Source organism: Etheostoma cragini, chromosome 21 (assembly GCF_013103735.1).
Source record: "Etheostoma cragini isolate CJK2018 chromosome 21, CSU_Ecrag_1.0, whole genome shotgun sequence".
In the NCBI taxonomy this organism is placed as follows: Eukaryota; Metazoa; Chordata; class Actinopteri; order Perciformes; family Percidae; genus Etheostoma; species Etheostoma cragini.
In genome coordinates this window covers 13159940-13172369 of record NC_048427.1, presented here as the reverse complement: position 1 = coordinate 13172369, position 12430 = coordinate 13159940, and the positions used below count along the sequence as shown (strand labels likewise).

General features: G+C 40.2%; 2 protein-coding genes across 3 annotated transcripts in view; both read left to right on the top strand.

Moving 5' to 3' along the window:
- LOC117937036 (cytochrome b-c1 complex subunit 2, mitochondrial) overlaps positions 1 to 725 on the top strand; it is a 6003-nt gene extending 5278 nt beyond the window's left edge. For both annotated transcript variants that reach the window (XM_034860669.1, XM_034860670.1), the window contains exons 13-14: positions 117 to 270; positions 401 to 725. In XM_034860669.1, the coding sequence (XP_034716560.1) occupies positions 117 to 270; positions 401 to 484 (238 nt within the window). In that variant the 3' untranslated portion in view covers positions 485 to 725. The remainder of the gene's footprint in view (positions 1 to 116; positions 271 to 400) is intronic.
- A 1096-nt stretch (positions 726 to 1821) lies between these two features.
- Positions 1822 to 11673, top strand: LOC117937042 (uncharacterized protein C16orf52 homolog B-like). The gene is made up of 3 exons (XM_034860678.1): positions 1822 to 2529; positions 9915 to 10127; positions 10492 to 11673. Exons 1-3 carry the CDS (start codon positions 2424 to 2426, stop codon positions 10674 to 10676), a joined length of 504 nt encoding a protein of 167 aa, XP_034716569.1. The 5' UTR covers positions 1822 to 2423; the 3' UTR covers positions 10677 to 11673.
- The last annotated feature ends 757 nt before the right edge of the window (positions 11674 to 12430 follow it).

Here is a 12430-nt window from a genome sequence, read left to right as displayed (position 1 = left end):
CCCCCCCCCCCCCCCCCCCCTCATACTTAACAATCAGAAGGAAATGCATCAAGTTAAAAGTCTTGCTCCTAGTTTGCACTATTTTTATAATGTGCTTGTGTATGTTTTCTGTGCAGGGCCCAGCTAAAGGGGCAGTTCCTGATGTCCCTGGAGACTTCAGAGGGTTTGCTGGAGGCCATGGGCACCCAGGCCCTGGTCGAGGGATCCTACTGCACCCCTGAGCAAGTCTCCAAAAACATTGACAACGTCTCCTTGACTGATGTCGCCAATGTAAGACATATTACTGAATTTACTTCAGTTAACAATTTTACGTTATGCTGAGTCGGTTATTTAATGGTCTAAAAAATAAATTGTCATAGTTATTAATGGTGTTGTTAACTTTCTTGCTCTTTATTTGCAGGCTGCCAAGAAATTTGTGACAGGCAAGAAGACTATGGCATCCAGCGGAAACCTCATCAAAACGCCCTTTGTGGATGAGATCTAAAGTCTTCTTCATCACCTCATACTGTACCTAACTCTGAAGGCAAAGCAGAATTTGATTCATCTACGTTGACGAAAACAAAACAAAGCATCGGAGGGAAATAACACCACTGGGTATTTATAGGTGTTGTAACAGTCTATTTTAGGTGATGCTGCTCTGGCGTATCACAATGTCGTGCTGCACTCATCTGCCAACGTGAACTGTATAGCTGATGTAAAATAATGAATAAATTCTATCTACCTTATGGAGGAGCTTTACGTGTTGTGGTGTTTCATGTCTTGAATACAATAACAGTTCTGAGTTTTAGCTTGACAGTTCATCCCTGATATTGAAAAACAGCACAAAAACAATCCTAACTTGAGATTTACTTAGTCGCATGCTCTGGAGCTTTGGACCGGCTTTGGCTCAGAATCATGAAAACTTTAAACCTATACAGTGTCATGGCAGGTGTGCAAACTCAATCAGCTGATGAAGACACAGACAAAAGCCCCAGAACAGGCAAATGGATCTTGAGGTTTTATGATGCAACTTTAGAGTATTAGCTCTGAGAAAAGAAAGCTGCTACTTTGTAGATTTGACTTTGCTCAGAGATGCTTTTAAGGACTCATTTAAATGATCATCTCGGCCAGTGTTGGACAAATTACTTCCAAAATGTAATACATTATAGATTACTAGTGTCATTTGAGAGTAATTAGTTATATTGCAGTCTCTGAATTGTAATGCGTTACAATACTTTTGCATTCCTTTTGAGTTACTTTCACCAAAATAACAACAGAAGTTTGACTTGGCAGCTAGCGTGTGGATTTCACCACCGGATCAATGAAGTCTCCTCTCTATCCACTTTAATACATCATAGATTATTCATAACAATTTGTATAATTAAAATGACTATGCAAAGTAACTAAAGCTATACAAATAGAGAAGTAAAACGTACAATAGGCAAGTAGGACAAAATAAAAATACTCATAACTACCTCAGTTGTATTGAAGTGCAATATATTGAACAGTAAATGGTCACAGTAAAAGTCAAGCGCTTTTGGTCTACAGGCATATAGATAGTTATCCCCACGGCTGACGACATGTTAAATTAGTAATGCTTTATAGTTTTGCATTACAGCAAAAAGAAGTACATTGCTGTAACTGCATTACTTTTGTAACGCGTTACTCCCAACACTGATCCCGGCGTAATTCCTGATGATGCAAAAAGCACCAGGAGCGTTTTACAGATTTTCTCGCGATAGTTGTCCAATGGAGACGCAAGCTGCCTGGAATTTGGTTCTCATTGCTGAGAGAGGACAGCACCGTCTTGCAACAAAAAACATTTGTGAAGCTTTTTATCTTTACTTTATATTTTTAGAGGATAACTGACGGTATTCAGCATTTGAGTGTGGAGATTTGAAGCTGCGGAAACGCGCTTTTGATTTGATTGTGAGCATGGGCGGCGTTTCCAGTCTGTGTGCGTCCAGGGGACAGCAGAAGCTTTCGTACGGAGAGAGAGAGAGCTCAAAGGGCTCAATGCACACAGGAAATAAGTCGACTGCATGCACAAATTCGGTTTCACCGCTGGAGCTTTAATCAGCGTTTAAAAGCAAATTTTCAACTCCGCTTTTCTGCAAATATCACCGGAATGTGTTCGAGCATCCGGAGCTAAAAGTGATCCATGAGTCCGGACAGCGAGCCTCTCCTCCGGGGCTGGAGAAGGGCCAGCAGGTCGGGGCAGGCTCGGATGTTGGAGGGCTAAATAAAAGGGGATAATCTGAGGGAACAGCCTGCTTGTCTCACCGCCGGGGGACAAACGCAATGTGTGGACCCAACGTGGATCAAGCCGACCCCTTCATCGCAAGTTCCCTAATGCTGGCTGGCTTTAGGCTACTGACTTCTTAATGTCGCGTCTCTCTTTAGGTGAGACTCAAAAACACTGACCTCCACCTGTTTCCACCGACATGGATAAACTCACCGTGATATCAGGATGCCTTTTCCTCGCAGCAGACATCTTTGCCATCGCCAGCATAGTCAACCCGGACTGGATCAGCACAGGAGGATCAGCTGGTAGGTGGTGGTTGTTGTTGTTGTTGCCACTTTATCTCACTCCTCTGTGATAGGTCAGATAATTGGATAATTTAGGGGAAATCAAACCCTGATTTTAGGGGAAAAGCACATACAATTTGTGTCAGAAGTCAGTAAAGATGTCATAGGAAGTGTTTCCAGGCGAAAACCAACTTATTTAAAACAGTTGCGCACAAACATTGTCAGAGGAGTAAGATTCTCAAGCTTTTGGACAATGCTGACTCCTTTAAAGTCAGCAATGTCATCCCAGGGTATGGCCTTCGTGTGATAATGGGTCGTGAGAGGTTAAAGTGTTCCATATTCACTAGGAAAAAAACCAGACAAAATAGAAATTTCCATAACAAGATGTGTATATCTTGGGACCCATTGGACCCCCCCCCCCTCAGGTTTTGTGAATCACAACTGTAGACGATTGGATGGAAATCTTACCGTGTTCCTTACACTGAGTGGAAATGAAACAAAAAAAGGAAACCGTGATAATGGAGTGGCTAATTGTCTGAGTTCAGCTAAGGTCAAGCAAATGTAAGGAGATATAAATATATATAACCGCAATATACACATTGCAAAAAGCCGCAACATTATATCAAGAAAATTTCAGCAGAAAACTGCGCACTAAAAATGTAACTGTTACCTTTTTTTGTGGGGCCTTTTAAATTCAATTTAAAGTTCAAATTGTTCAAAGAAAGTTGGAAATGATTTCCTTTAATTTGTTTTGAATTCAACCAAGGATTCGTATTATTTGAGGAGTAAGCAGCAGAACTGAGTACTTTAGTATCGGATTTGTTTATTGTTGGTAATATTGGTATCGTGACATTGAATGACGTTATCGCATATCACATATGTTCCTCATATCCTGCAGCCCTAGATGTAACCAAAGCCCCAAGGTTTTAAAAAGTAACAACGTAGTGCTGGCTCTGTCTCTGCTCTGTGGTATTTTTAATTGTAACATGTTCAAATGGCCATGTTCTTGCAAGAACAGCTTCACATATCCTTCAGTGTAAAATAGGGAGTGTGGCACCCACAACATCAAGGCTTTCTCTCCTACTGTAGGCCTATATAATAATGTATGCAAATAATATTAAATGCTGTGCAGGCCCTAAAAAAGGTATTTTCTCAATCAAGCTTCGTGCCATATGGCTTAAAGTAAGTCTAACACCAAAAAATTTAAAAAACCATTCTGCCAAAGTTTAAACAGTTTAATTTTGATTATGCGAGAGTTCAGTATTTTTGTTTATCTACGCTTTCTTTACTGGTCTGAACATGTCACATCTTATCAAGATTTTGCAATATTTGAATGAAAATGTGTGGACAGTATGAAAATTGATGCGGCAAAACCAGAAACATTGTCTATTTTTATGCCTGGCGTTCCACTGCCCTGTGCCTACATCCTCCACAATGCAACTTGACTACAGACAATTCGGTTGGAGATTCAAGTGTGTTGTGGTATTAGCTGCTAGCCTCAAGCAGAGTGAACAAGCTGGTCGGGTGATTTTTTTGGTTTGGTTTTCAAACTTGTGGTCTTCAGCTGCCGCCGTCGCTGATTTAAGTGACATCATTTGAGACAGATGATCAGATTTTAGGCTGCTCCCACTTAGCCACAAAACGCCTATTCAAATTGGGCCTGTGGTATTACTGTGTATGGCTTTCTCCAGAACCATGGTACCCCAAAATGACTTACAGAAGGACCCCAAACCACTTAATATGCAACTCTACTGTAGGCTATAACCCACTACCTACTTACAGTGTACTTCCACATCAGAGGAAGACATTGAACTACTACATTTACACCATAGAGAGCGGGGCAGATTCAGGATGTAATGACAAAATATCTGAATTAAAATGTGGAATAATCCCAGTTGTCTCATGGAGTCATGGCATTGCACTACCCATCTGGCCCGTTATTAAAGCTAATCAGAACATCTCAGTTAATCAACCACCAGAAACGGACCGAGTACAGAGACAACATTCACCCGGGCTCCGGACTCCGTGTGTTAGCTTTTTGCTCCTGTTTAATTATCCGAATAGTAATGACCTGAAGGCAGGAAGTGTTGTTTGGGAAGATGTGGGACTTCTAATTAGGCCTCCATGGAGAGTAATGCTTTCCACCAAGAGAGTTAAAGTACCTCAGGCTCAGTCATTTTATTTTGAGTGCGTAATGTAACCTATACAACAACAAATGTCTTCACAGTCAAACTAGTATAATAATAGCACTATTGTGGTTTCTTTTTTTATTTCTCTTTATATGTTTATCTTTTTAATGTATGTTGCATCTCATGTCTGTGTATTCTGAATGGACCTCGAGTCTGGCAATAAAGTTGATGATAATAAGCCCCTGCTCACTGTGAATATGCACCATTATGATAATTTTGTCATATGTGAGTGCAACCCTTCAGTTTTATAGCTACTGTTGTATCACAAGGTACGCATGCTTGTCAAGTGTGTGTGTGTAAGAGAGCAAAACTGCCGAATATAAGCATAAACACTTGGTGTGTTTGTGTGCTTATTAAATGTGGAGTTGAGAGATTTGAAGGAGCAGAAGTTTACCTGAGTACAGGTTAAAGGCCGGACACTTGTCTCTGACACTCTCACTCTCTCTCACACACACACACACACATACAAACACACACACACATTGCATTTATTTTTTTCCTTTAAATATTCAAATGTGATGCTCACATGCAGCCTGTTCTGTCCACTAGAGAGAGCCTAGCCTTAAAGGGGATCTACGCCACGGTGCATTGCATTTCTGGCACACCCATCTGCGTTAAAATTATTTTACACCACGCACACAGCTACAAACACACATCCACAGAGAAATCTGTAATGAAACACTATAAGTGTGTTGAATTGGCTCTGTTGTAAAGTATGTTGAACGTTGTGCTCAGTTACAACAATGACATCATGTCAGAAAGCACAGCCGAAACCATTTGTCACAAACTAAGTTACGATAGTGTTAGCCACGATGCTAACAGCATTGGTAACTAAGCCAAACAGTGCTGTCACTACCATTGTAGTGATTTAAAAGCAACCCGTTTCTTGCAGATTGTCACGTTACTGAGAGCTGTTAGAAGGTAATAAATATGAAGTTGAAGCCAACTCTGACAGCTGCAGGGCAGCTAACATCATCAAGCTCACAAGCCTTGTTTCTCACTCCCGTAACTTATTGTCTAGCAGACGTGACAGGAGAAGAGGGAGATTAGCTAATGTTAGCCAACCTGTGTGTGTGTGTGTGTGTATTTGTGTGTGTGTATGTATGTATGTATGTATGTGTATATATATATATATATATATATATATATATATATATATATATATATATATATATATATATTAATTAATTAAAGTATTTATTAGAATTATGTTCGTCTTTAGTGACAAGTTCCATAGATCCATAGATCTTTCTCATTTAAGAAATCATATGTATTCGAAAGTCTATGCTTTATCCAATCAAATAGATATAATTAAACAAGGATTTCTTATTTTTATAAATACAATTTGATAATTATTTTAAACAGTTTAAAATATTTGTTCCCATTATGGAACATTCCTTATCATTATCCAACTCAGTGCCGTTGTGTTGACATACTGCTTGTAAGTGGACAGGGAGTCATCATCAGTGAGGTTGGCCACCAAGTCCACGTCATCCTCATACTTAAATAGCTTGAATACGTTGGTGCTGCAGGTGATCCCATTTGTATAGATGGAGAATAAAACAGGTGACAGCACACAGCCCTGAGGCACTCGGGTGTTTAAAATAGCGTTGGTGGACTAAAACCCATTTACCCTCACAAGATGTGGTGAATATGCACCATTATGATAATTTGGTGGTTCACTGTATTGAAAGCTGATGAGAAATCCATAAATACGATCCTGACAAAGGAGTTGGGAGAGTTAAGGTGTCTTGTTACGGTGTCCATAAGAAAAAAAAGCTATTGTTACATAAAGCTACGTATCTAGCTAATGTTACTAGAGAAAGTCTGAAACATGTGAGGTACTAGCTAAATATCTGACAGACGTAGAAGTGGTTTGTCCACGATGCAACCTGTAGAAACAGCTCTGTACTGATGCAGGGAAATGATCCACGTCCATGGACCGTAGGCTTCAAGAGTGATTCTTCTGGTAGCGCGCTGTGTTTAATGCGCATGCGCTGGCCTGCGTGAAATCTTGAAATTGTACAATCGTCAAAAATGATATTTCTTAGTTAGTCTTAGCTCTTAATGAAAAAAAAAAATATATTTTTAATGGAAGAAAATATTACTCAAAAAAACAAAAACAATGTTAAACAGAATTGAAAGACAAAGTTGTAGTTAGTTGAGGTACAGCTTTAAAACCTCTTTACAGTGCACTTTATTGGCTTAATATTACTCACCGTTTGAACAGGCTAACTTACATGGTTGTTTTGCCAAAGTCACATTGCATGTTTCCATTATGAGGAAGTCCAACTTGCGGTTTCTGTCATAGGGCTGTCGCGGTGGTTTGGGCCGAGGCCCGCTTGTCTGGTCCTTCGGTACCGTTAGCAGTCGTCGCGTGTTAGCATGGCTGGCGGCGATAGCCAGGACAAGTCGGGATGACTTCACTTGCTGGGTCTCAATTGTTTTTTCAAGTAACTAACTCGAGCACTCTATATAGTTCAATGTGAGTACACAACTGTTGAAATGACTGACAATGCCCGTCCCTAGCTTGTAGCCGTGATTAAGTAGCCTGAAGCTAAATGCTTAGCTAGCTGTTCGGGAGTATGCTAACGTCTGGGCTCTAAGCTATCTTCATCTTTCAAATACATCTCCAAAATTTACCCGGATTTTATTAAGTCCCTGGTCACGCAACTGTTTAGAACCATGCCAAGTTTTTTTTATTTTTTTATTTTAGGTCGAGTAGAATCTATCTCCGTTGGTCCCGTTCGTTTGTTTGCTGCTTCCATGTGGAGGAAGGCCTGGCAATGCGAGACTACTGCGTCCATGTCTGTAGAACAGCTGTGGCGCTGGTTTTGCGTTGTTTTTTCAGACAGGAATAGTTATCTGGCAACCCGGCCAGGCGGTCAAAATAGGCAGTTGATGACAACATGATAACAACACACACATGCAATGGAAGGGAAATTTCAGAGGAGAAAAAAGCATTATATTATTTCAATTTAGCATGTTTCCTTAATCCTCATGTTTTAAGTTAATTCTTTTTTTTTGACACAAAAAATGGTCCGTCAAAATAAGCTTTTGCACAAAAAACTCGAAAAACTTTGGGGGGAAAAAACAACAAAAAACACCCGTTAAAAAAGTGATAAAAATGACGGAAAAAAGCGATCATAATGTTGGGGAAAAAAGTGACCAACACGTGATTTTTTCATGGTTTATGGGAAGACAACACAAGGGTTAATATGATGACATGTTGTGGTCATTTTGGGATTTAATAAAGTAGATACAGACTATAACATATTGCACCTTTTTAAATGCATTTCTTATCGCTCTATTAATCATATTTTTATTAAAAACAAAACCCACTTTCCATAATAGGCATGAAGCAAAACCACATTTCTGCTGGACTTGTTTTTTGTTGCATGATGTTCAGGATGCAGGGAAATTAATTCACTATTTACATACCCCCCCCCCCCAAACACACACTCAGTGAATGAAAGGATGTGTTGAGAGGAAACCGGATATCCTGTGTATATGGGGGACAGGTCAGCCTGCAGGAGGATGTGGTTCAGACCAGAGGTTTACTTCAGCCTGGTCCTGGTGTCATCACCCACAACTGTACCTATAATCCAGAACTGAAACCATTTCAAGCCAATGATAAATGTTTAAAGGGTTGTTGGATACGGGAGTTTTTGTATTTTTCTAGGCGCCAAAATTTTACTTACATATCTTTTTACACATTATTTAATTTAAAAATACTAAATTGAGGGGTGGCTTAATGGCTTTAAATACCCGGTGTTTGTTTGAAAGAAGCTTATTTCATGTCATTTTTCTCCTAATTAAAGGAATAATAGATGTTTCAGTGCTTCCTCGTGTTTTTCCTGCACTCTTTGTGATATTGGTTTCTAGTAATTTTGGCCATTATGACAATTATGTTAATTTTACAATTGCTACTCGTCTTTCTTCCTCTTTCTTCTGTCTGCTTGGCAGACACTAACTGCTCGCTGAGGATAATAAGAATTAAAAAAGGAAGGAGGGAGATAAAAGAATAAATGAAGGTGTGGGAGGATTTAATTTTTGCATTTATGTGTGTTGTGTTGTGTCTTCTACGTAGTCGGACTGGATGCAGGTGCGTGCGTGCGCACACAGAAGCCCTCTTGCCTGACACCCCAGCACCCAGCAGGCTTTGTGAGATACAGGTCTGAGATCTGATGTAGGGTCGTTGATCTCTTCATATCTTACAGTTTCTCACTGTGATGCTTTGAGGGTTTATGCCAGAACCCTGAATCAGTTTGGCTTGACGTAATTCACAAGTCACTGGGGGTCACTGCTGCGGCTGGCACGCCGCCCATAACAATGTTTCCATACCAACATGTTTTTTGGTCGCTGTGGGGAATCAGAGGGCCTTCTGGGAGGTCATCATGTCTTACACCCAGAGTCAACACTATGAACAAAATGATGTCATGTTGCTGGGCATTAGGCTGAGTTTGTTATATGAAGCATGCAAACTTATGAAACAGGCTGTCAGCTACCGATATGCTATAAAGGATGGGTATAATGTTCAGTGGACTGGGGTATTGTTGGTATTATTATGTCACTTTCTGCAATTTTGCACTGGCTGAAGTACCATCTGGACTAGATGTGTAATTTTTTGTGGAGCCAGGCTAATGTTTAATCTTTTAATGTCAGTGCTGGATACTTGATCTAACATTTTCCGCTTCAATCAAATGCTACAGCTGCATCTATGCATCCTGGGATAACACTCCTGATCCCTGTCTTTCAGTGATAATGGGTGGATCTCGTTATCTATCAGAATAAATAATTTGTGATCTAACAAGTGAAATAACAAAAAACTGTTAGAATCCTATCACTTATAGTAAGAAGCTGATTGAAAAAATAGGTTTTCAGGGCCTTTTAATATAAGGCGATGGGTAATAATACACGGGTAAAACTTTTTTTTTATAAATTTCACCTGTTGTCATCAGAAGCTGGTGTGTGTGTCTTCTGGGAAATAATAGACTGGCTTAAGCCAAATAGAGCAGATTCTGTTGTTTGCTGTACAGTTTAATAATGGAGGGCTTTGTTTTTTTAATAAACACTCTTTCAGTCTCTTTTCTGTGAAAGAAAAACTGCTGTGCTTTTAGACAGATGACTCCCTGATTTTGTTACTTTATTGACGGATCGAACAGAAAAGAGGTTTTTGACAACTGCTGCTTCTGTTCTCCCTCTGTCTCAATTCAGGCTCCCTGACTGTGGGTCTGGTCCGCCAGTGCCAGACCATCCACGGCCGAGACCGGACCTGCATGCCCCCGCGGCTTCCCCCGGAGTGGATCACCACGCTGCTCTTCATCATCTTGGGCATCATCTCCCTCACCGTCACCTGTGGTCTGCTGGTGATGTCACGCTGGCGCCGCGAGGCCGCCCGATACGCCCGATGGATCGCCTTCACAGGGAGTAGGTGTTCGCAGTCATCCTCTTCTATCATTACCAGCTTTCTTTGAATCAGTCGTGTCAATTTCACGCCAGAATGTGTGTATTAATTCACCTCTATGTCCATGCAACGTCTAATCCATATATACTGTACTGTAGACCGGATTCTTTCTCTTTTATGAAATTGACACTCCAGGATCCAGGACAATTGTCAATCAGCAGGAAGTGACAAAAGTTGAGAGCAAAACACAAAAAAATTTAAATTATAATTTCTGTATTTTCAAATGTGTTGAGCTGCTTCTACCTTCATTCCTCATTCTCCCCGAAAACAGCAGAAGTATCCCCGGATCGCAGCATGTTAATCTATCTTCCTTTCCCTCTGTCCCAGTGGTCCTGTTCTGCATGGCTGCTCTCATCTTCCCCATGGGCTTCTACATCAACGAGGTTGGAGGACAGCCATACAAGCTCCCCAACAACACCGTGGTGGGCTCCTCCTACGTACTCTTCGTTCTCTCCATATTCTTCACCATTGTGGGACTGCTGTTTGCTGGGAAGGTATGTCTACCTGGCTGACTTCTCTTTATAAAGAGAAACACAACTGTTGGAGGACTCTTTAAGGGCAGTGTTGAAAATAGAGTGAGGTAAATCAAAACTGTGAAGAACTTGTGTGTTTTCCTTTTGGATGAATTATCATGGGAGGAAAAATTGCTGCGTTCCATCCGAGACTGGGCAGGGACAGAGTTCTGAAATGGCCTCCATCATTGTCATTCTGAACGCCGAATGCGGTGAAGTGGATTCAAACATCTGAACTGTACTATCCTTCTTTCCAATAACCACGATGCACATAGACTGACATGGCCTGATTTAAGCCAAAACACCAAATATCTGCCAGTCACCTTCAATATGATGGAGGCCCTTCCCTGACCACAGCTGGAACAATATGTACAATATACAGTTTCACCTATTGGCACATTTTATTTATTTTGTTAGTTGTGTAGTATTTTTGATTAACATGCCTATGTATCCCAGAGTTCCCCTGCCAATAACACTATGTATGGTGGATCACTTTGCCTTAAAGAGCTGTTAATCTTAAATAAATAACTATATTATTGAGTTGTAGTGACTTGGGATTCATTCTACAATTCTGAATACATGAAATGATTTAGCATAAAAATGCTAGAACTGGAATGTAAAATGGAGTTTCAGGTAATATCCGTCCAAAATGATCACTGAGGGGGGGGGGGGGGGGGGGGAGTAATGTAAAGTTATCCAGGCAGATGAGCTGGTCTCTAGAAAGCTGTTGGGATAAACCTTCAACCGTACGGATCAGCATTGTTTGTTTTTTAGTTATGTAGTGAATGTATTACTCACCTTTTTGAGCATGTCCTGTTGTTTAAACACTGTATCATGCAATGACTGAATCTATGAATAGTTGGTTTCATATAATTGAGACAATGTCAATTTCATTTCTGGATAGTCAGTGTCATTTTCTAGAAGCACTGTGATGTTCTTGAATGAGCATGGAATATCTCATCCTATTAAAAAAAAAAAAAAAGACTTATTGGAAGACTGTCTCCATTTCTTTTAGAAGACCACATAACTGAAGTGTTTACAATCTGAAACAGTTTACCGTGGGATAAGGCCAGACACAGACAAGATAGCAGTTATAAAGGTCAAGGGCTCAGATCAGTGACAGTATTTTGGTAAGCCAACATGTAGCTGCTGTTTTGTAAAATGTTTTGGTTTTTGAGATACATGAAATGTATCTGATGCTCAAAAATGAGGCTTCAGTTTTCTGCAGATGCCTTTAAGCACAGCTTGTTTATAGTAGAATCTCACACCCACTTCCTGTCCTTTGTGGATGCACAGAATGTTTAGGTTGCCATAGGAACGTTTTAAATAAAAACTCTCGCTGTCTCTCATACATAACAAGGACTAAATACATCTTATATAATAATACAACACTCTCTCTGATTTTGTAGAATGAAAGACATTTGAGAACATCTGATCAAATTCATGAAAAAAACAAACATCTGTTCTAGTAACTGGTTACCAAGAGGAAAAAAAACCTGATACCCAGAGTGCCGTGTATCATACCATAGTACTGAAGGAACATGGGAACAATTAGTACTCTGAGAAATTCACGGTAAGATCACTGGGCTCAAAATACAGACAATAAGTGGCTGCAGTAGTGTAACATTTCACTGCAGTCACCAGGAACACATTGCACATTTTCAATAGAAAAACTAACTAATACAGTGGGTACGGAAAGTATTCAGACCCCTTTAAATTTTTCACTCTTTGTTTCATTGCAGCCATTTTCCAAA